The 23245-nt window shown below is 36.2% G+C and overlaps 4 protein-coding genes and 1 non-coding gene across 5 annotated transcripts; 4 read left to right on the forward strand and 1 right to left on the reverse strand.

The window, feature by feature from the left end:
* The first annotated feature begins 1381 nt into the window (after nt 1-1381).
* Nucleotides 1382-1453, forward strand: TRNAP-AGG (transfer RNA proline (anticodon AGG)). The gene has a single exon. It is a non-coding gene; the product is annotated as a tRNA-Pro (tRNA).
* A 528-nt stretch (nt 1454-1981) lies between these two features.
* LOC147569997 (RING/U-box superfamily protein) lies at nt 1982-6478 on the reverse strand. Its single transcript, XM_086656570.1, has 8 exons — nt 6278-6478; nt 5259-5612; nt 4937-5051; nt 4314-4626; nt 3906-3978; nt 3147-3237; nt 2970-3049; nt 1982-2320 (listed from the first exon to the last, which is right to left on the reverse strand). Exons 1-8 carry the CDS (start codon nt 6314-6316, stop codon nt 2183-2185), a joined length of 1203 nt encoding a protein of 400 aa, XP_086512696.1. The 5' UTR covers nt 6317-6478; the 3' UTR covers nt 1982-2182.
* A 172-nt stretch (nt 6479-6650) lies between these two features.
* On the forward strand, nt 6651-9273 carry LOC147569998 (DNA mismatch repair protein). The gene is made up of 4 exons (XM_086656571.1): nt 6651-6692; nt 7935-8031; nt 8700-8839; nt 8929-9273. The coding sequence occupies exons 2-3, from the start codon at nt 7941-7943 to the stop codon at nt 8822-8824; spliced, it is 216 nt and encodes a 71-aa protein (XP_086512697.1). The 5' UTR covers nt 6651-6692; nt 7935-7940; the 3' UTR covers nt 8825-8839; nt 8929-9273.
* An 845-nt stretch (nt 9274-10118) lies between these two features.
* On the forward strand, nt 10119-13894 carry LOC147569999 (uncharacterized). Its single transcript, XM_086656573.1, has 4 exons — nt 10119-10228; nt 11748-12541; nt 12626-12742; nt 12805-13894. The coding sequence occupies exons 2-4, from the start codon at nt 11807-11809 to the stop codon at nt 13663-13665; spliced, it is 1713 nt and encodes a 570-aa protein (XP_086512699.1). The 5' UTR covers nt 10119-10228; nt 11748-11806; the 3' UTR covers nt 13666-13894.
* Nucleotides 13895-14897: 1003 nt separating this feature from the next.
* On the forward strand, nt 14898-21333 carry LOC147570000 (protein BONZAI 3-like). Its single transcript, XM_086656572.1, has 16 exons — nt 14898-15485; nt 16728-16775; nt 17194-17342; nt 17446-17494; nt 17943-17999; nt 18184-18363; nt 18466-18597; nt 18810-18871; nt 18960-19059; nt 19150-19264; nt 19373-19449; nt 19725-19871; nt 20032-20193; nt 20280-20393; nt 20531-20627; nt 20985-21333. The coding sequence occupies exons 1-16, from the start codon at nt 15282-15284 to the stop codon at nt 21119-21121; spliced, it is 1830 nt and encodes a 609-aa protein (XP_086512698.1). The 5' UTR covers nt 14898-15281; the 3' UTR covers nt 21122-21333.
* The last annotated feature ends 1912 nt before the right edge of the window (nt 21334-23245 follow it).

Genomic DNA, 23245 nt, shown 5'->3' on the forward strand with positions numbered 1-23245 from the left:
CCAACACCACTAACCACCAGAGAACCACCACAAACCACCACCACCACACAACCATCACTACCACCACCACCACACAACCATCACTACCACCACCACCACACAACCATCACTACCACCACCACGAACTAGCCACCACCACAACAGGCCAAACCGCCACCACAACCAATGCGCCACCACCACAAACCGAAATGTCACCACCACATCCAATCACGGCGACCACCATCACCCACGGCCACCACATCTGAGAGGTGCGTGAAGAGGGAGAGAAAGAGAGAAAGAGAGATAGAGAGAGAGAGAGAGAGAGAGAGAGAGAGAGAGAGAGAGAGAGAGAGAGAGAGAGAGGCCCCTACCAGTTATTAGGGTTTTGGGTTTTTTTGGATAATGGAGGAAGAAAGAGGGAGAGCTGGAAAGTAGAGAAAGATATTAGGGTTTGGATTTTTTTTGGCTGAAATATGAGAAGGATAAAGAGATTGGTAAATTAGGGTTTTGGGTTAAAAAGAAGAAAGGAGGGCATAAATGTCAAAATTCTAATTCAGACCCAATAATTCAGACTTAAAAAACAAACATCTAACTTCTAAAATAATTCGGCAAATTCAGATTCAGCGAATTCAGTTCAGCCAATTCAAGTTCAGCCAATTCAGATTCAGACACAAATAAAAAAACAAACAGCACCTTACATGAACTTTTCAGCTCTCTCTCTCTCTCTCTCTAACATTGCATGATCTATATTATTGCCTCATTTTATGTGGCTAGGGTACAACATTTGAGCTTTCCTCACGACGACGACGAGGCTTGCTACACCATCATTGGGTGGAAGAGCTCAAAGTTTTAATTCAGGAAGGAAGAAAGAGTTAGGGTGTGATTTTTGTAGTGTAATTGATTTAGTTGTAGCGCCCACGTTTTCAAGTGTTATTCTATGTCCACCCAACTTTTTTTTTCTTAGAGAAGAGCTTACCGCCAAGTGTTTAGCACCACCACTACCACAACCATGTAACACCCAATGCAGCTTGGTGCCATCACCACTACCAGCCAGTACTACCAGCTTGGTTCCAACCCGCAGCCATGTAACAAGTGTTTCATTTATTTATGATATGATGATTCCATTGTCACTGGCACGACAGCACCACCACCACCACCACCCACCACTTTCATGATCGCGTAGTAATTGTGATGATTCTATTGTCACTGGGATGGCAGCACCACACCACTTTCAAGACTGCCAGGCAACCACAACCTACCCAACCAACGCATCTAAACTGTTGCCACCACCACCGCCACCAAACTGCCCAAACAGCCGGACATGGCGCCACCATAATTGGATTGCCAAAACATGCCACATTCACAAGAAAAAAAGGCTTATCGGAAGAATAGGGAACAAGAAGGGCATTTGGTCTAGTGGTATGATTCTCGCTTAGGGTGCGAGAGGTCCCGAGTTCAATTCTCGGAATGCCCCCTCTATTTCTAATTTTTGTCTAGTGTTTCTCATTCTGTCTTCTTTCTCTCTTAAGTATTCCCATAAGTTTCAATATAACTCTCTCTCTCTGAAGCGTCTCAACTCTGATCCAGAAGCAGGGGTGAGAACACGAAATCATATTTGTCCGTTGTTACATAGTGCAAGTCTATATACATTTTTGGATCAAATTCATGGCGAAACATCCAATCCGATATTCCTTATTCTATTCGAGGGATTTACACCAACCATTGTTTTTCAATGGAGCTTTTCATTGGCTTACCAATTCCTCAACTTCATATTCTCATACCACATTATCGATCAAATACTCTTCGAGCTACCATTACCTACTAAACTATTGGTGAAGACTAAAACATTGTCTGTGAAATACGAATATACATCTCTTTTGTGTTGGATTACTATCAAACATACAAAGTTCATTTTATTTTTTTGCATCGGTTCAGTTTTACCAGCTTTTCGATGATTACGTTCTATTTTCTCTTTAGTTGCTTATTTCTTTCTGAATATATATAAGTAAAATACATTAAATATATATATCACTAACCAATATTGGTTTTTCATTGCTAAGGTATATGTTTACACATACACAGATTCGGAAATCAGAACAATCAAATTTACATTATCTCTTCATCTTCCCATTTCTCCATGTCCGGTTCTAGCTGCATGATTTTATCTGTTGCAAAACGAACGTGAAATGTCATGTCTTGTTTATCAGACTGAATTAGAGTTGATCCGTCTCGGAGGAGGTCTTCGAGCACATGTATATAGGCATAACGAGTTGAGGCTTATTGAAATCCCAAAACCTAAAATTGCTGATAAGAGAACTGCATAAACTGCACGCAGATGGAGCTGCCAAGAGAAATAACACCTCAAGTTATATACAAACCTTCACTAACCCAAATAAGCTAACAGCTAGAAAGGATGGCCGGATCCGTTGGATTCTCAAACCAAACTTTAAAAATGGATGCCCTTAATGCCTAGAAGAAATATACTTAAAAAACAACACTACTTGGGGCTGAACGTCACTACGTATATGTATCTTGTGTCACAAGAGAATGTAATGACTTCGCTATCTTGTGTCGTAAATGTCTCCCTCTAGGTATAGGTATCACCGTATCAGCGTTACAAACCGGTACAAATAGTTGGATTACGTGAGTAGAACAAGGGCAAAACGAAGACACTTTCGTACTAGATCCCATGTTTTCTACTAACAATTATTTTATTTTTTTTACTTTAGGATGAACCATTGTTACATTATACACAAAAGACGACTGTTACTTAACCTAGAGTCGTATTTTATGGTCCTACGACCTAACATTATTTTGTGCAAGTACATATAAGATGTACTAAGAAACATACATTGTTCTCAGTTGTGTGATCCTGAGTATCTGGGTATACGACACAATTATCTGAGTGCTCTCCACCATGATGATGACTTTAGAAGTTCTTAATATGCTCTTAGTTAGGGTTTATTTATACTAGTAATTGAAGTACTCACTTGAGCATAGCAGATATGAAGATTTATGGCAACCAAACTAAATTCAAGAGCTGCATATGTCCATATATACTCCTTCATTGCTGCATGTACAATAAGCAAAATCACAATTCACAAGTAGATCGACACATACATTCAGACTAGTTGCAATTTTGATGTCAACATTGTTTTCAACATTACCTACGATGATGGCAAACATTGATCCCAAAAGTCCCAAGCTGAAAGAAAATGGTGCTGCAATTATTAGGGCTTGAGATTTCAGGTCAGTAATCTGTGAAGAAGAAAAGATGGCTCTTAAGCACCAGAATTAATATCTTGTAAAAAAACGACGGGGTGTATCTGGCGCAAAAACAAGAGGTTACGCTGCAACGTAAACATATTTTATAAGTTTGTCCTTGATTTTAGGCATCACTAAGGCCCGCTCGCTGCAACTCCACATTATAAAAGGTTTTTCTTGCACGGGCCAATCATAGACCACTCAGGATTCACATGTGACAAGTCCCTGCACCAAGCCCACCCAGAAGTCCTAGCCTGTGTGTATAAGATGCTAGCTTGTAATCTAGGTCGGGTCTTCTTCGGCAATTTCGGACTGTCGACTGTAGGCAATACATATCGCCCTTCAAGGGTACTTCACTCAATGACCTGCCATGGTTCCAAGGGTAGCTCTGCCCTATGTGGATATTAGACTACCTGACATTTCTATTTACTGCAAGATACAAGTTTAACGTCTCGCTCATTCTTTTGCTCAACGCATTCGGAACTTTTTAAAGGTCCGTATACATAGAGGCTCTAACTTGATTACTTTGAGATAATGAAAGTGAAAACTACTGCAATGACTTAAATTTAAGACTTTCTTTCTTCCTGCAATAAATGTCGCTGAAGAAAGGCAACTATAGACATTCTGGTCCCCGAACAAAGAGATTATATTTCATATCGTACCAGTAGTTGCTCCAGGATGAAGAAATAACTTATCGAGCTTATCAATGTGAGCACCACCAAGTCATACCAAGCCCTACAACAACAATGTCCATAGTTTAGTAAAAAGAAACAGGAAACGAAAAAAGAAGCAGATTCAGATACCATTGATATGTTAACAGCAAGTCTGTCTGTTTGAAGTTACGGGTTGAAGGTCGTAGACTCGTGCTCCAGACGGACTTGGAATGCCCATTCTTAATCTAATTTAGGAAGTTTGCTTAACCAAGATTAACAATGACTACATGATGAATGTAATGAACTTGGCTAAGCTTTGAATTGCTTGACAAGCATCAAGTTTGATACTTTGAGTTGAATTGACACCAATGTTATGAAAAAATTGCCTTTGCGGATTATTTAAAAATTAGTTGTTACCCCATTGGTTGTGGACTTGGGCCATGTCTGGGCCCTCCACGTCTGACCCTTTGCCTAGAAGCGTGAACTCGAAGCACAGCAACAGGTAAATTGCAGACCTCTTTCCCACAAACATCACAATTCCTATTTCCTTTGATTGTGAACCACTTTACCACGCATTCTTCATGTGTAAGCTTAAGGTCACCCTTGCAACTGCACTCCATCTTGAACGTCTTTCCTCCTTCACACAACCCAACTAAACAGATCCTGCAAACTGCTTCCTCTTCGGGAATCTCTTGGTCATCATCTTCAAGAACAACAGGACTTGTATGATCTGACTTAGAAATGGCCAAACCAAATCAGTTCGAAGAAAATATGATTGGAGTTAACTTGCATGGCTGTAAAGCTATTATTTAACAAGTCAACTTGTGAATTAACTTGGTCGTAGTTAATATGCTTTGTTTAACTTCAATATAAAAAATGGGCATTTTAAAAATGTCATAGCTAAAAACGAGAGCGCAAAAGAGTAAGGTTGTAAATTTAGACCAGTGACTAAACAAGTTAATTCATGCTACACATATCCAACTAGAAGTACACGAGATTGAAGAAGCAAAAAACTACAACGATAGAGAAGATATAGGTACCATCAGTTATATCTGTTTGCACAGGTTCCTTGCGATTGGTGAAGGATAAACATCGCACAATTACAACATTTCCAACTGGTACAGACAAGGACCTCGAGACCTTAATTGCCGGACTCTGCTAGATAGAGCAATGCTAAATTTAATCAATCCTAGAATCTCATCAAGAAAAAGTTTCTTGTAAAAAAAAAAGATATATCCAAAAAGTAATAATCATGATAAGAGCTAAGACGATAAAGGTAGGACAAGAAGTAACAAAGAAGAAAAAAAGAAGAAGGATTACAATAGTGTTCAGAAACCAAGAAAAATACCAGATAAAACTTACAGATGAAGATTCTTTCTCGCCACCAATGCTTTCTTTTGAAGGTGTCGATGCCGGAGGTAACAAATTTGATATGGGAATAACAGGAACCGACGAGGATCTTTTGCAATGGAATGAAGAAATAATACGATCCAATACCGGGCTCCGAAGAGGCTCCTTGGAGTCTTCATGCAGGAGGGAGCTTCCTTCCCCATTAGAGACAACTGCCGTGTTCTTGAAGCTTAACCCTCGCAAGATGCGTCCCAGATTATCAAAACCGACTGTGTTGGATGGTATATCGATTGCCAGATCTAATTGTGTTCCTATGGGTTCTGCAGGCACACCTTCATCATTATCGGACTCCATTACTTGACCAGCCTGTATATCACAAAAATGTGGACTTACTATTGCAGAATTTTTCAGTTTCTAAGACTTCTTGACATAAAGGGGGGAGCTTGAACTACGGTTTAATTTGATAGTGAAATCGTATAGCATAAACTTGTTGCCTACTTCTTATTTAAATATTATTTAGATCACAAAATTACCGAAACTCAACTAGTCTAGAACAAACATTTGAGGCTTCTCGGTGATAGATAATTAAAGCACGTTCCTAGAAGTTGTTCTAGCTTAAGAACTAGATACAAGAATGGCAAGGCTCAACCATAACTTAAACCAGTAAATATCTTAGATCCTATGACAACTAGCTTATGATATTATTATACAGCGACGACAATCGACACGCATGAAAGAAATGCGATTACCATGAATAACAATCTCGTAACGTGTTTTTTTGGTAATCACAGTTCCATAGCTACAATAGAAGAAATCAAATTCATAACATTAATGTAGTTAATAATGTCAAATGGGTGCTCTAGCATTTCACAGTAATGTAGTTAATAATGCCATTAAATGTCAAGTTTTGAGGTCTAGATCATGAATACCCACACAACAACATTTTGTAATTCTTTCACTAATTTGGGTTCTTTCTCAAATTGAACCCCCCCAAAAAATATAGAACAAGACAAAGGAAGATGCAAAATTACCTCTGTGGAGACGCCATTAGAGACTGGTTCAGGTTGCATTTTCTTCCCTTCTTCTCCCTCTTTCTAAGGTGGGGAGAGAGATATAAATCTGTCGTCGTCGTCAAGAAGAGAGGAAAATGATGAAGAAGGAGAAGGAGAAGGAGATATCATCATAGACAAAGAGATCTCATTTTACACAAACAATACAACCAACCAACCAATAGAATGATGAACCAACAGAAAAACAGAGCGGGTTACATTTTGTAATTTTATAAACTAATAGGGGTAATTTAGTAATTCCATTAGTTTTTTTTTTTTTTTTTTTTTAGCAGTCCTCATATAAAGAAAAAAAAGAAGAAGAGGGATTAGGTTTAAAACAGACTGACAGAAGTAGAGAACGGGAAAGGCTTCCTTCTTTGTATCTACTACTATCCAGGTAAGTAATTTTTGATTCTTTCTAGAGTTCCTAATATTTCAATTTTGATTGTTTTTAGGGCCTTTAGGTTACTGATTTTGATTGTCCATCTGTTTGTGTGATTGTTTGTGTTACTCATTTTGATTATTTTGGTGATTGATTTTAATTGTTTGATTTTGCTCACACTACTCCTAAACCCTAATGTTCATGATAAACCTAATTAATAATTTTGGTAATAAATTTCCTTTATATGTTAGTTTTTCGGAGTATATATTTTATCATAGGTACAAGTTTTCTTAATAGAAATTATAGGCAAGTCATGTATAAAATCAAATTCTGGCTCTGCCCTTGCATCCACTTCCAAACAATACAAAATAGTATGTGTGGAGGATCAGAATCAAGGATGCCTCGTCGGCCACTATAGGAAATTGTATACGAAATCACTTGGGAGGGCATCTAGAGTTTGGATTATATGCACGATTAAGCTTATCAAGTGTAGAGAGCTGTTGCTGGCTCTGGAGCGTGTGTCAAGAATCCGACGATATGGATCTACTAAGGCTTTGGGCTTTACAGTTGAGATTTGATTCAAATTTGTATTTTGTTATTAGAAAAAGTACCCGACATTTTTTTATCTAATAGCAATTAAAGTGTTCTAACCCGATGTTCCCTTGTTAGATTTTGGTGTAATAATATCTTGACCAATAATAATATCCAATATATACATATAGATTAAATTATAATTTAGACAAAACATATCTTTTAATAAAAAATTACAGTTGTTATATATATATATATATATATATATATATAGTAATGTATATGATTATTTTCAATCCACTATACTACTCTTTATAGCCCTACGTAAAATCGTCAAGCCAAGTGCACACTGGAAGAAGATTTTTACGTTATATTAAGCTTGTTTACTAGGGTTCTATTTTGTTGCATGAAGTCCGATAGATTTCGATTTTAGGTTTTAATTTCTATTTGATAAAATTGTGACTTTTTGGGGGAGAAAGAAGCAAAGTTTCGGTATTTGTAGTTTTTTTTGTTTGTTGGAGGAAGAATGAAAAGCTAGAATAACAATATAAGATGCAAATGTAGGTACTGAAAAAACCTAACTATATCGATGCTTGATAGTGTTTTAGGTTACTAGACGATGCCCTTTGATTTCCAGATTCCATGATGGAGATGATAGCATGAGGTTTTCAATTTTGGCCATACTATAGTTCATTCTTAATTATTTTTGCTTTTATTCATTCTTAGGTGGAGATGAAGTTTCTAGATTGGTACTTGAAGATAGCAGTTGTAGGTGCCACAATTGGAGCTTCAATGGAGCTCTTCATGATAAAAACTGGTTTCTGTGTGAGAACCCTCCTTTTCTTCTTTTGTCCGGCGTTTGGATTCTTTTCTGCTTTTGGAATGATATCTGTTTTCTAGCAAAAGATTCAGACAAATGGGATGATGGCAGAAAGCACCTTGCTACCATGGCTCTTCACCTATAGTTGTTAAGTTAGATTTTTATTTCTTGAGGATCGAGACCTGTGTTATATTTAGGACTTTATCCTCTAGGCACTTTACTTAAACGGTATTTGAAATTTATTTTTAACTTCTTTATACCATATAGCAGTGGTGCCCAACGGTCCATGTCGGCACGTGAACAGCCGACACAGTCCATTTAAGAGGCGTGTCGACACAGCTCGACATGCGTCTGCCTGTCGTGCCGACATGATTGTTTCTGTTCATTGTTTATACCAATATTCAAAAACTTATTTGGATGGCTCTTTTATGAGTATTAGAAGCCTCTTATTGTTTCACAATCATCAAGAACCTTTATTCTTTTGCCGCTTATTTATGACTAATTTGGTCTTGTTTAGCCGTTATGTCCATGCAATGGTGCAAGTTGGTGTTTGAGTTTATTTTCCTTATATCGGTAACAAATCCGTTGCTCAACTTTAAATTGATCTTTGACGTCTTGGTTGGTGATTTGGTAATCTTATACCTGATCGCTAATATTTCTTGTTTATGTAGATGAAAAAGTGACTGTTTTAGAATCAGAGAAGCGAGCTTGGGAAAGTTCCCCAGAAGCTCAAGCTGTAAGAGATGCTTTAAATCCTTGGCGAAATCAAGAGGAGAAGGTTAAAGAGAACCCTTAAGTTCATTTGATGCAGGTAAACTTTCCATCTATATATTATCGTAGGAGCTAAATAATTACGCTATGAACTGTTAATTTAAACTTCTTTTTGTTTATTTTTATCAGGACATTAAATTTTCATCTCAGAAGAGATTTCAAGGGAGAAAGGTTAGGGTGAGATTGTTCAACTAAAGTTGGGTTTTGTTAAAATACTTAAGCAGAAGGAAGAATTGGGTCACTGAAATTTAGAATACACAAAATGCTACTTGAGTAAGGAAGCTGCTTTATTGAAACAATTAGAACAATCGTTTTCTCTCTGTACTTCGATAATAAATCATCAATGACAATGTGACCGTGTACTTGGAAATTCGATAACTTCAAATTTGTCTGGATGATGTTATATTTATTTTTACCAGTGATGTATTATCTATGTCTTTTCGTCTATCTCAATAAAACTGATTGTGGAAGGAATCATTCGTCCATTTTTATTGGGAGTTTTATAAAAATCACATTAACGACTAAGATATCTGTAAAATAACTATACTCAAGTATCCCTCTTTATCTCTCTCACTTCTCTGCAACCCTCTCTCTTCTCTGCAAGACTGCAACCATCCAATACATGAAAAGGAAAAGTCTCATAAGTTGCATTTGTTATCCAACTTTTGGGAATGTGAATTAATTACGAATTATTAAGTATTAAATTACAATAGACGTGTATCTAGCTAAAGTTTGTGTTTTCCCCTCTTTAAGTCGTTGATGTCTCACATTTTCTCTCTAAATCCTACCTGTCTACATGCTTCGGTCAAGATTTTGCTGGAATATCGATTTGGCAGAGTACGGTCACTCAACGGTTTATACCATTACACTGGACTAGGCTATACCTGACAAAGTCAAACTTTTACCAAATGTAAGAACTTCTGTCATCTTTCCTAGAGTTTTACTCAAGGTTAGACTCATAAATTTATGTAACAAATTCTTGACTATGTAATGTGACAATGCTAGCGTGGCCCCTGGACATTTTTGTGGTCCCACTTTCATATGTTTACTCATGTATAGGAGTAATTCTTCGTGAGTAATGTTAGAAGGGATTACAAGTCAAAATCTACTTCAGATCTACACGAAATCGGCGGTCGCTAGGCAACTCCCTCTCTCTCTCTCTCTTGATCGATCTTTCACTCTCCATGGACAGTTAGGTTCATGTTCGGCTCTGGGGGTGGGTTTACTTTCGTAGTCTCTTCTATTGATTTTCAAGGTATGTTTTGGAAATACTTCAAGAACTAAGGACTATTTTGTCATACAGTATAAAAAACATAGCAAATCCCTTATTGGGGTTTCTCTCATTTATCCTAACTAGAATCTCAGCTTCTTCTTCGTGTCTTCAAACTAGAATTTCTTCTCTCGTAAATTATTCACTGATAGAATTCGGGTACGATCTTGATAAACACGGATTGACACTATAAATTTACTAGTTAATATACTTACTTTTTGTTGTTTCTGTTTTAAATCCTAACATGATTTCCCTTATAATTCAAATATTAGTTTCTAGGGTTTCAAATTAAACTTTAATATTGAGTAATTGGTAACTGTTTGATGAACTTTATTGTGTTTATGTCGGATATCATTTCTTCTCATGTGATTTTATCTGATTACAACACGGGGAACTGAGCAAGATTAGAAATTTATTATACCTGTTTGGGGGAAATTGGAATAGGGTTGTTTTTTTGCTGTTAGAAATTATTTTTGAAATCATCAGAGTAAAACAGTAATAGTGTGAGGAGTATTAGAAGGGACATTGATAATCACTTCGATATATGTTCATCTAGTATAGCGACCATTGAGAATATCGAATGTCTTGTGAGAAAATATGAGAGAGAAAAGTATTGGTTTAAGTTCATTATTTCAGTTATTAGAATCTGAAATCCTTTTTGCATACGAAAATTTCGTGGCGATACGTGAATTTGAAAGTATATCTTTAAGGTTTTATTGGCAAGAAGATTTTTTTCATTTCTGAGTATTGGGTAGTCATTGTTAATGGTTAAGACTATTTCACATTGACATTGGTGGTTTTCCTTGGTATTGGATGAGCTGCCTGATGGTCCTATATAGGATTTTTGATTCAGTCTTAGTTGACGGAGCTTGTCATTTACACTGTTTGACACTTTTTTCTTTTTTTTGGCCCTAATGTCCTGATTGATATGTCCAACGTTGTCCAATACTCTCCCCTTTTGCTTATTGTGTACTTGATTTTTAATATCGTTTTTGGGTGCATTCTCGATTCAATGCTGCAAATTTGGTGCATTCTCGAGTCAATGCTCCTGATTTTTAATAGCAACTGAAAATAGCGTGCCGAATAGGTATACCCACAATGTATTGGATACTCACATGGTAGCATGTTGTGCTCCCGTACCTGTATGACATAAAAGAGTGATCTGCGTTCCAGGAAACATTGATATGGACTCATCCCATATGACACTTGACTGTGGAACTGAATGGGTATGGTTGAAGCAGCTTTGTTCGCTAATATAACATCCGAAATAGGCAAATACTGTGAAATTCTTTCAAGAAAAACCAAGAAGACATGAAGCTAATAGACTCTAGAACTTAAATGATATGCTTTGCCTAGTGATCACGACTCTGTGATTCTGGATTTCTAGGTTAGTTGGTTTCACTGTGGATCGTCAATAGAAGGGTTATTGGGTATGTTTTGAGCCCGAGAGTCCTGATTTGGGCATCTCAACTAAAATGAAAGTCTGAAAATTTGTCTGTAAAACCCAGTTTTATTGCACTCTAAGGTAAACCAGCGGTTATGCAGTCATTTATTAGGAAATAGGAAGGTGGTTAGTTTTCCACTGTCGTATGAAACACTTCCAAGAAACTAATCGTTTATTTTATTCTTCCTAGTAAAAGCTGTCATACTAAAGATGCAAATACGTTGATAACTGCAGGACCTGGCTTGTTGTGGAAGATTGATTGGATCTGTATAGGTCAAAAATTTGCAGGGAAGATGAAGAAGGAAGCTACCAGAGTGGTGGAAGCCTCCTCAAAATCATCGGAAGCAGGAGCTAAGGCTCCAAACTCATTGAAACCTAGATCTAAAATTACGAAAAGATCTTCAAATTCGAAAGTGACATTAGCAAGAGAAGCCAAGTTTTTTCAACAGGTTCTAGACGAACCTGAGGATGACAAGAGAAAAGGACAGAAGACCGACAATGAAACAAGTACCAGTAATATAGGAATTGATGATAAGAAACCAAAGCCACAGGAAAGACTCAAAAAGAAGAAATTTCTGAATCAGAAATCTGCAATGACTACAGGAACCGAGATTGGTCCAGTGGTTGAAACGATATCCGATCATGAAAACAAAAACAAACAGGATGCTGACAGAGAAACACACACTAATAATCAAAGGAATGACGGAAAGAAGTCAAACTCACAAGAAAGGAACAAAGGGAAGAGCATGGCCAAAGGAAACGATAGAAATAAGCAGAGGGATCACAGGAAGGAAAAACTTGGAGGCTTGATAATGATGTGCAATGGGAAAACGAAACCAGATTGTTTTCGGTATAGAGTCATGGGAGTTCCAATGAAGAAGAAAGAAATTGTTATGAGCATCAGACCTGGTCTAAAGCTCTTCCTCTATGATTTTGATCTCAAGCTTTTGTATGGAATCTACACGGCATCTTCTTCTGGTGGCATGAAGCTCAAGCCGAATGCATTTGACGGGGCTTTCCCTGTTCAGGTTCCCATATGTTTTGCCCACTTCCCTTTACATATTTGCAGGAGAAACAATATCTATGTATTATTGACATCAGACATTTTGTAGGTGCAATTCAAGGTTCACCAGGATTGTTATCCCTTACATGAAGATGTGTTTAAGAAGGTAATAAAGGGGTACAGTGAGAAGAATCGGAGATTTGACACTGAACTGACTTTTCAGCAGGTGAGCTCTAAAACTACTTCTACGAATCTGTGAAAAGTGTCTGATTCAATTTGCTCTCACAGGTAAAGAAGCTAGAAGATCTTTTTAAACCAGTTCCACAGCAGGAAACAAATGTTTGTTCGTTTATTCAAGCTGCACCAGCAGCACTGCTTGTTCATCCCCCTCTCCTTCCTATTTTACCTGTTAGAGAAACCTCCGAAACTCCTGGAAAAGAACAGAGGTATTATGCGCCTGATCAAGAAAGGGAAAGGTTTTCGAGGCACAGAGAGATTACTTCTGTCAGAAATGAAACCTCATCTTCCGATCCACTCTTTCTTAGTGAAAAGGACTATAGAACTTATGGTCTTGGAAGAGCACAACATGCCACTGTATCCCCGGTAGGAATTCACTCTTCCGATTCATACAAAATTGATAATCGTGGGGAACAGCTTCATACTCATCCCACTTCCATTCACAGGGATAATTTACCTAGACAGATAGAAGAACACTCTTCCGATCCACTTTTTTTGAGTGAGAAAGATTATCGGACTTATGGCCTTGGGAGAGAACTACCTGTGTCAACCCTTCCTGTTCCAGTCCCTAGTAGGTCTGCTGCTTTAGAGCTTTATTCGAATGACCCTAGTTATACATATCGATATGGCTCTGCATCATCGGATTCATATTCCTTGTTACCAGCAACCTCGTCAGAGCTGTATTCTCCATTAATGGGAAAAAGCCAGCTACCTCCTTACCTAAACAGAGGCACACCAGATCATCAACTAAAGAGAGAGCGTGATGAAAAGGAAACACTATATTCCACTTATGCTTCAACAGGTTTCTCGGATCCTAACCGAACACAACATCTGGGTCGGAATGCTGATCAAACATATGGATCTGTTTCATCGAAATATGTATTTCCTGGGCCATCGGTATCGTATCACTGACTCAGGACTGCCCTTGAAGTTCTTAGCCGTTTCTTTTGTGTCATTAGTGGCTTCTTAAGATAATGTTATATTAAATCTTAATCATTCTTGGGGAGTTTGTCCCTTGTGTTCTTAATCATATGGTGCAAATGAAAGTTAAGAATATGAACTTCGTAAGATGATGAACAAAAAAATCATGTTAATTACAACCATTTGGTGCTTCGGTCAATTGAATTGTAGTTTCATTAAATTTTCTTCCATCGCGAATTTCTTTGTTTTACATAAGGCAAGCTATAAAGCGACGAATAGTCTTTTTTTGTTGGTTCTTTAAAATTGAATTGTAGTTTCCTTATAGAATGTATAAAGGAGAGTTTCCTCATTTACCATGATGCAACCTTCATGACACTTGAATGATGACCTCATCTCCAAACATCACAAGTTTGACGTCAGTTTGACCCATTGACTCTTGAGAGGTTGGCCTTTTTTTTTGAGTCTTGTTGAGTTTGACTTGCCCCAAAATTTTCTCACATAATTTATAGGTAAAAAAGGTATGGTAATTCTTGGTGGTTAGTGTTGTTTCTCCAATAGTTATGACGAGTTCTATTCCATGTTTTCTGTCATATAGTATTTTTTTTTTTGTTGAAAGATGTCATATAGTATTTGTTGCCCTTGTGTAAAATGGCTTAAAAAAGGCGTTATTCACAGACAGTCTCTTTCACCGGAACTGTGACTGTCAAGATATTTCGCGGTTGTTTGGTGAGTCCGTAGAGTTCGATTTTTCTATGAAGTGAATGTGACCATCATGTGTGTTTGAATAATAAAAATGTGGTTGGTCATTGTTTCTAAAATCTTTCTAAATTGTTTCCACCAGGATTCGAAAATTTGACTTAAGAGGAGGTGTGAACAATCTCCATGAGTCATTAAACTTGTTAAAATTCATAAACTGAATAACCATTACATCGGTTTGATTATAGGTATCTTTAGTTTTTAAAGGTTATACAAGAACAGACCTACCTATAAGACAATTTTAGGAGATCTAGAAAACCGTCTACAATATTTTTACTTGATTTTACTGTTTAGATAAAAGTAGATAAATCTTATAAATAACTGCTTCCACGAAGGTTCGACTATCAAATATTACATCTTAGAATTAAATGCTTCTAGGGAAGTTCCACTACAGAATATGAGGAGCTGAAAAAGGGGTGTCCAACTGCTCTACCAAATATTAAATGAGATAAATCTTAGAATTAACTGTTTCTAGGAAGGTTCCACTACAGAATATGAGGAGCTGAAAAAGGGGTGTCCAACCACTCTACCAAATAGCGTCGTCTTACCAAATAAACTAGGGTTTGGAGGATTTAAACCCACAAACACCCGGTAATTTACATCTAAAATAGTTAGTTATTGGAGACGCGTAGAAAATTTCATGGTCTTTTTTTTTCTTTAACAAATTCCACTTTTGAATCAATCTTTTTTTTCTTTTTACGTTTTCAATAAAAAGAAAAAACTGATTTAGTACTTATAAATAAGGGATATCCAATTCATGCAACTTTCACTTATCACTCCAAAATCAAGATTCTCTTCTGGTTTTACTGCTTCAATTTTACTACTGTCATTCATTCTTTAGAGAGAGAGAGATGGGTGGTTGTTTTTCTGATGTGAGAGGAGGACAACAAGCTATTGGAGGGACAACAACATGTCCCACTTCCTCCATAAACCACCAAAGTAATGGTGGTGGTGGTGGTGGTGGTCATGGAGGAGGAGGAGAAATAACCCATAATGATGCTGTTGATCATTTCTTCAGATCTCATGGTTTTCAGACACTTTTCACTCAACTTGAGGTAGTATAATTTATTACTATCTCTTTATACAAAACCCTAAAAAGATTTTACTGTTTTTCTAGGCATCTACTAGTGGACTACTTTATTCTCTCTGTCTCCCTTGAGTTTTGTCCTCTTATATCTCTTTCTCTTTCTCTCTATGTTTTCTTCTCTCTCCAGTTCTTTTCTTTCTAGCTATGACCTCTTGTTCTGGTTTGGGACATTTGCAGAAAAAAAGATCATAAAAACAGGTTGGGTATGAAGTTGATGTTCATAATCAGTTTGGGTTTGTGTTTTTTTTTCTATTGCCCATGAACAAGGGTTTGAAGTTTCTTTGTTTGGTACCAAAGGGTCATAAAAATAGTGAGCTTAAATATTTAAAGTTGAGAAACTAGGGTTTGTGAAACTAACATGGACAATGGAATTGGACATAACATAAACAAAGAAAATTTAACTCAGAGTATGAAAATTTTGAGCAAGAGATATTGGGATTAAAATGGAAACCAGAGTAGTTGTGTTGATTAAGTGGACTATAACAAGTATTTGAACCATAAGAACAATTTGGGACTTTGGACATTTTAGATATAAATTGGACAATAGGAAGTAATCATAAGAACAATTTGGGCCTAATTGCAAACCAAACTAGCTGGCAAATGAATTATGAATTTCTGATTAAAGTTAAACAAATGATTTAAAAATCCGTTCGGACATGAGTTGACTTGTGGTCTAGTCTTGTAAACTATTGATTGTTAATAAACACGTAAAAAGTTTTAGGTAAAGATGAGAGTGATGCATGTCAACGCACAAGTGGAAGACAATGTATGTAAAATAGAGATAGTGGTGAAGGAAGTAGACACTTATGTGGCAACCTCACGCTTTCGATAAGTACGATTCTTTATTGGAATATTACGTGCGCAGAAGAGATATTAACTATTTAGTCAATATCTTATTATAGAGTTGATGTAGCGTTGTGGAAGACTTAGACTAGAGCTACTCTGCCAGCCTAGAGGGATCAAGGATGCTCTTGCATCATATAAAATGATATAATGCAAGAATAACGTGTACCTATGCTATTATATCTGATATTTAAATTGGTAGACCAAAATCGATATTGCATCTGTTTTGCACTTCACGTGTCAGTATATACGTCCTATCTTCACTTAAGGGTTTGGAAGTTTGGTATATATCAGTCTTACTTATTAACTTGTTATTCATTTACTTACCCTTTTGAAATCGCAATTTACTCACAAACTTGTATTGCAGTTATCGCTATCTGCATCCCATTTACGTGATCTGGATGTTTTCTCAAAGGTATAATTTCAGTTCGCTGCAACCAAATTGTAATATTTAGCGCTGAAATTTTTTGTTAGTAGTTACAGGTTTCACCTAGTTCACTGCAACTATTCCATTTTTTATGTTGTTTGTTATTACGATCTAATTTTTTCTCTCCCTCTCTGGACTCCTTGCCATGGTTTAATCGTCTAGACTCTAGATTACTACTCTATATAATTAAATCTTTATATTTGTACATTGTTAGGATACAATGTTTATTCCTTTGACTCTCCTATATCTATACTTGGAAATTCCGATAAACACTTGAGCTATTGGTTATGCTAGTAATTCGCTTTCGCTTTAGTAGACATTTACCAATACAATGTAAGTAACTGGGAGTTGCTTTTCGGTGTTTCATGTTCGTAAGAACTGTTGCTAATGCTCTCTTGTGTTGTAGAGTGACCCCATGGCAGTAGTATATGCCAAAGGAAGAGATGGAAAACTCGAAGAAATAGGCCGGACTGAAGTAATACTGAACACACTAGACCCTGTTTGGATTAAAAAAGTTTCCATTGCTTATCAGTTTGAGATTGTTCAGTTGTTGGTGTGAGTGTCTTTTCGTCCTCTAAAGAACTTTTGTTTACCTTCAAGGTTTCATTCGTATAATTAATCATTTCACTTTATTTCTTGTGTATTCTTGTTATTTCAGGTTTCGTGTGTATGATGTTGACACTAAGTTCAATAACTTACCTATCAAGGTATCTTATAAACTCCACTATTCAATTTGTCGTTCTAATTTGGAACTTCAAGGACCAAATTTTTACCAATAGGAAAATCCATTTTAGCCCCAATCTTTGTATCAATGAGAAGCCATTAATTACTAAGTAATAGTTTTTGTTACTGACTATTAATGAGCAGAGCCTACCCAACACTGTTTTTCTCATGTGTAAATTGTTCTCAGATTCTTCTGAACTGTTACTTGGCATGAATTTAAACATTCGTATTCCTATATTTGTAAAATTTCCATTTTGTTTAATCTCTATGACGTACTGTCTATTTGCCGTTCTGTTTGGGTAGTCAGTTATATTGTTCGATGTAAAAAAAATCGAGGAGACTAAAAGGTAGTTTCAATGAATTGGCGACATCCCCATTATACCAAAATTTTGTTGAGACCTTGCAGCTTACCATAATGTTGAATCCCTGCAGAAACTAAATTTGGACGAGCAAGACTTCCTTGGAGAAGCTACGTCTGCTCTGTCGGAGGTAAGAAGCACTTTTAAATACAACAAATTTACTAGTGCATTGTCTAAGCAATTTATGTTATAGGTATATCCGTATATGTTATAGGTATATCCTAATATGTAATAGCAATTTGATAATGAGGTCTTTTTTTTATGATCGTATTTCGTAAAATCGTATGTCTAATACCTTTCTTTCTTTGTTTTAGGTAGTGACAAAACATAATAAGAGTTTGACACTTAAACTTATGGTAAGAAATGGGCAAGGAGGACTTAAAAATCAAGGGGAGCTTACTGTCCAAGCAGAGGAAGTAGTTACTTCAAGACAGTCTGTTGAGATGATATTTCGTTGTTCCAAATTGGATAACAAGGATCTCTTTTCTAAAAGTGTATGTATTTTTAGAAGAAGAATTGTATTTGAGATTAATATTATACTCATCGTCTACATGGTCATTTTTTGCTCCAACTCTTACTTCCACTCTAAATTTTAGGACCCATTCTTACGAATATCTAAAATTACCGAAGGTGGAACTATCCCGATTTGTAAAACTGAAGTGGTGAAAAACAATTTGAATCCAACTTGGAAACCTGTATGCCTCACTGAACAGCAATTTGGGAGCAAGGCAAGTTTGTGGTTTTCTTAAATATATATATTCCGTTCTACTGTATGTTGTCTATACTTTCAAATTTCAATCGACCCTTAGGCTACTTCTATTACGATGGTCTTAGTTTTGAACGATCTTAATTTTAGTAATCAATGGATTTTCTCTGCAGATTATGATTCCTTGGTTATACCAAGTCTGACCTCTAGTTACATAATTTCAATTTGTTTCAGGATACCCCACTACTGATAGAGTGTTTTGATTTTAATAACAGCGGAAATCATGAACTTATCGGGTAATAATAAGAAACTTCTTATGCTCTACTTATTTCACATTTTCGATTGTACAGTATATAATTGCGTTACCTATACTTCATGCACCAGAAAAATTCAAAAATCAGTTGCAGATATGGAACTACTTCACCGTGAGAAAACTGGACAAAATTTTCACATACAATCATCTAGACGGAAAGACCAGATGAAGGTTGTGGTCCAATATACTTGAGCAAAATTTGTAATAACTTCCTCGACGAACTCCTTGTCTAAATCCAAATTGTTCAACAATTTCTTACAGATGCTGAAGGGGCAACTATTTGTGGATAGATTCAGCGAAAGAACGCTTTATAGTTTCTTGGACTATGTTTCAAGTGGATTTGAACTTAACTTTATGGTAGCTGTTGATTTTACAGGTAACAACCGGCTTCCAATGTTCTAGAGGGATTATCTAAACTGTTGGGCTTACTTATTATAGTCAACTGACATGCCCAAATGTTTTTTGTGTCGGTTTCTTTGTGCAGCTTCAAATGGAAACCCTCAGTCCCCAACTTCCTTGCATTATATTGATCCGTCAGGTCGATACAATGCTTACCAGCAGGTGAATTGTCCGTTGAGCCTATTGTAATAGTACAATCACACTCCTTGAAAGAGAGAGTTTGTAGGCAAAATTTGGAACATTGGTTTATGGTTTGAAACGCTATTAGAGTTAAAAAAAAAAAAGTAAAAATGTTATTTGGCAAAGTTTTCTAAGCATCACTGTCTAGCAAAACGTAGTTTTCCCCGATTTTATACGAAAATTGTAGTTACATTTCGTCAAACCGCATTTTGTTGAAGTTGTTGATAATCTTTTTTATTTTTACGAATTTTGTGCAGGCTATTTTTGAAGTAGGGGAGGTCATACAGTTTTATGATTCCGACAAGCGTTTTCCTGCTTGGGGTTTTGGTGGACGGCCGGTCGGAAGTGTTGTATCTCATTGTTTTAACTTGAATGGAAGTGCTAGTAATTCATACGAGTCCGAGGTAGTCTGAGTTGCTGTTTTTCATTGTATGTTTTTCTTTTTGCCTAATTGAAAATGTGGTTTATGGTTTTTGCCTAATGGAAAGCTATATGATGAATGTCGGCATTAGATAGCATTTATCTTTACAGTATTTATCGACTTTTACTAACTTCATCTTACAGGTCGAAGGAGTAAATGGCATCATGTCTGCCTATTCAAGTGCCCTCCATAACGTTGCTCTTGCTGGTCCTACTTTGTTTGGGAAAGTTATCCATAAAGCTGCACAAATTGCCAGCGAGTCCTTACATACACTAACGAAATACTTTGTCTTACTGATTATCACAGTAAGAGTTCGAAACTTTTTATCAGACCAAATCCTTTTTTCCTAGTTTTGGTTGTTAGCTAATTTTTTATTGCTTTTGTTTCCTAGGATGGTGTACTTACTGATCTTCAAGAAACTGTGGATGCTTTGGTACGGGCTTCAGACTTACCCTTGTCAATTCTTATAGTCGGCGTCGGTGGTGCTGATTTTGAACAAATGGAGGTAAGCGTATTATTCTTTGTAACAGGATATATGAAATCTGCGGACTGCTTTCATCCTTGTTAACAAACAGAACGTAGAAGATTGACTTTGATTTTTGAAGTTCTACATATTGATGTTTTACTTGTATCATTCGGCAGATTTTGGATGCAGACAAAGGAAAGCGTTTAGAGAGCAGCACGGGACGGATAGCTACACGAGACATTGTACAGTTTGTACCAATGCGTGAAATGCACGGTGCGTGCTTTTCTTTCTTCGGGTTAATATTAATAGTACTAAATGCTATAGATTACTCTTATGACCTTTTATTTCTCCGATCTTCGGAAATTGTGAACTTCGATTGTCTTAAGTCTACTACATTAAACAAACCGAATAGATTCTTACGAGAAGAGGGTCTCTACTCAATAGAAATGACTTCAGACGACTCACTAAAACGTCTCCGTGTTCCATATCTTCGTATTTGTTAATATATGTGATATCATATGTCTCATAGTTCATCTTTGTATAAGTATTCAACATATTTTTCTTATAGCTTATTGATTTCTCGATTATAATGTTAATTAGTCGTTCACTTGAATTCCATCTTATAAACAGGTGGGCAAGTCTCTGTAGTTCAAGCTCTTTTAGAAGAACTTCCTGGCCAATTTTTAACGTATATGCGAAGCAGAAATATCAAGCCACGCTTTGTCCCTTCTGGAGTATCCATAGCTACAAGCTCAGGAACACATTAATCAAGTCGGATAACCCCAACTCTGATTTTGTTAACCCTAATCATTAGTCTCTTGGTGATCAACGCTGATCAAAACCAGATGCCAAGACAATGGCAATATGTTTTCGATTTTGTTCTCTTCAATTAGTTAAACACATTTTTGTACAGATTGAAAGGGTTTTTGTTCTTATTGTGACAGTTAATTTGCACATAGAATGTTCATATTTTTGTTTGCTTGGTAAGCTAGCTAGTAAATGGTCGAGTCTGGATTGGTTTACAAAGACCTATCAAATACTCTCCCCAAGCGGATGGAATTATAGGCGAAATTCAAAAGTGAAAAGCAACCGAAGTTAAAATTAGGTTTCTTTTCTCACATTTAGCATTGCAGCAACCTTTAGAGAAACATAGTAGTTGGACTTGCAAGTAAAGATGAAATTGGCCATTGACTTTTAATACTAATGAATGGAGGGTAGGTGAGTGGGAATTCATTATAGACTGATTTCAAAGATATCTTAAAATAAATTTCCCTTTCAATAAGTTTTTTTTTGGTTGAAATAGTTAATCACAAAGAAAAAATAGAGAATCTTGTGATTCACATGTTATTGAGACCCAACCAAATGGGATACTTTTAATCTCATTCATAATATGGTTGGATTTTTAGGGGTTTAGAGTTGAACTTTAGTGGTTTAGGGTAGGATAATTTCTTTTAGAAATAATATTATTTAAAGTTTTTCAACTTTCTTGTGAACCTTATTAGTGTAGAATGGTAACACATAGAACATATCTTCATGGTCTAAATGAATTCGAATCTTACCGATAAAAAAAAAGGACTACAAATATTCTGGCGAGACAAAGTTAGTTTGATTTTAGCATTTCTCGGACAAATTTGTTGTAGAACCTTTAGGGATAAATTAGAAATGAAATACTAATGAACTTTAGCTAGTCATGAATCTCATGAATGATCATCTCAACTAGCCAACTATCATTCTTCTTCATCAATCAAGGAGTTTACCCAAGTATGGTGGCAACTATATTATGTGTGTTTATGTAGAAAGGAGAGCTTATCTTCTAGAAGGGAGGAAGAAAAGGAGCTAACGTTCTAGAAGGAAGGAGTCTTCCAATCAAGACCTAAATATATAAAATATAGGAACTCTGGCCTAACTAGCTAGAAAATACTTTTTATATTAGACAAATTAAGCCATCACTTGTTTACTTTAATCATATCTTTTTCAAATTTACACACTTTCTTTTAACTTTTATGCTTTTCTTGTGCAAAAACTTGTAAACCTAACCTTATAAATACATTTCTCCTCTCAAATTCTATTCTATTAGAATATTTTGTCCCATCACCCAGGCTATAATCTGGTCGATTTTCGTTGATTCACCTAAAACTAAGGGATGGATTGGAATAAAAACTTCGGAGGTGATGTTTCATCTTTTATGCATCTTGAAACGGTGGGCGATTCGGAAGAAGAAGTCCTCCCAACTAATATTGGATTGTTCGATGTTTTTTTCGCAGATGAGGATGCTCAATCGTGTAGTTACGACACGAGTGATACTAGTTTTGTTAATGATTATGGGAATGTTGATTATAAAGATTATTACGATGAGGATGAAGAAGACAATTGTGATGATGGTTTGTCGGAGAGAGTTGATGAGGATCCAACTTATCCAAGAGATTGTATTGATGGAAGGAAGGGTAATGAAGATGAGATGAATGAGGTGGAGAAGAACAAGCTTTTCTGGGAAAGTTGCTTAGAAGTTGAGTGTCTTTAAAAGTCAAGATTGGCCCATTCTTTTTTGCTTCGTGAAACATTTTTTTATGTTTGTATTTATATCATCTAATAAGTATTTTTCCACCTAATTTGTCAAATGCATTTTTTGTGGTGGGTGGGTCTTACTCTAGATGTTATTAATATTTTCCCATGGAATGCAAAACTTATAACTCAGATTTAATATCCAAATAATACAACTATTACTCTATATGTTGTTAATATTGTTCTTACTCTGGATTAGTTAAAATATCATATACGATGATTACATCTTATGTCACGCCATAAAGATGAAATAGAAGTGACGATGTAACAGTCAAAAGTCTTGGTGTGAAGTTGACGTGGATTGAGATCGAACGGACATTCATCCTGTT

Source organism: Eschscholzia californica, unplaced genomic scaffold (genome assembly GCF_041429995.1).
Source record: "Eschscholzia californica isolate CP2 unplaced genomic scaffold, dmEscCali1.0.p SCAF_1, whole genome shotgun sequence".
In the NCBI taxonomy this organism is placed as follows: domain Eukaryota; kingdom Viridiplantae; phylum Streptophyta; class Magnoliopsida; order Ranunculales; family Papaveraceae; genus Eschscholzia; species Eschscholzia californica.

What these genes read in the sequence shown, in the direction of transcription:
- LOC147569999 (XM_086656573.1), top strand. Translation starts at nt 11,807, where the DNA reads ATGAAGAAGGAAGCTACCAGAGTGGTGGAAGCCTCCTCAAAATCATCG. An exon ending in ACGGGGCTTTCCCTGTTCAG is followed by an intron (nt 12,542 to 12,625) that starts GTTCCCATATGT and finishes GACATTTTGTAG; the next exon opens with GTGCAATTCAAGGTTCACCA. An exon ending in CTGAACTGACTTTTCAGCAG is followed by an intron (nt 12,743 to 12,804) that starts GTGAGCTCTAAA and finishes TTGCTCTCACAG; the next exon opens with GTAAAGAAGCTAGAAGATCT.
- LOC147569998 (XM_086656571.1), top strand. Translation starts at nt 7,941, where the DNA reads ATGAAGTTTCTAGATTGGTACTTGAAGATAGCAGTTGTAGGTGCCACA. An exon ending in CATGATAAAAACTGGTTTCT is followed by an intron (nt 8,032 to 8,699) that starts GTGTGAGAACCC and finishes TTGTTTATGTAG; the next exon opens with ATGAAAAAGTGACTGTTTTA.
- LOC147569997 (XM_086656570.1), bottom strand. Translation starts at nt 6,316, where the DNA reads ATGCAACCTGAACCAGTCTCTAATGGCGTCTCCACAGAG. An exon ending in GCAAACAGATATAACTGATG is followed by an intron (nt 4,627 to 4,936) that starts GTACCTATATCT and finishes TTTCTAAGTCAG; the next exon opens with ATCATACAAGTCCTGTTGTT. An exon ending in AATGTTTGCCATCATCGTAG is followed by an intron (nt 3,050 to 3,146) that starts GTAATGTTGAAA and finishes TTGTACATGCAG; the next exon opens with CAATGAAGGAGTATATATGG.
- LOC147570000 (XM_086656572.1), top strand. Translation starts at nt 15,282, where the DNA reads ATGGGTGGTTGTTTTTCTGATGTGAGAGGAGGACAACAAGCTATTGGA. An exon ending in ATCTGGATGTTTTCTCAAAG is followed by an intron (nt 16,776 to 17,193) that starts GTATAATTTCAG and finishes CTTGTGTTGTAG; the next exon opens with AGTGACCCCATGGCAGTAGT. An exon ending in GGTAGCTGTTGATTTTACAG is followed by an intron (nt 19,265 to 19,372) that starts GTAACAACCGGC and finishes TTCTTTGTGCAG; the next exon opens with CTTCAAATGGAAACCCTCAG.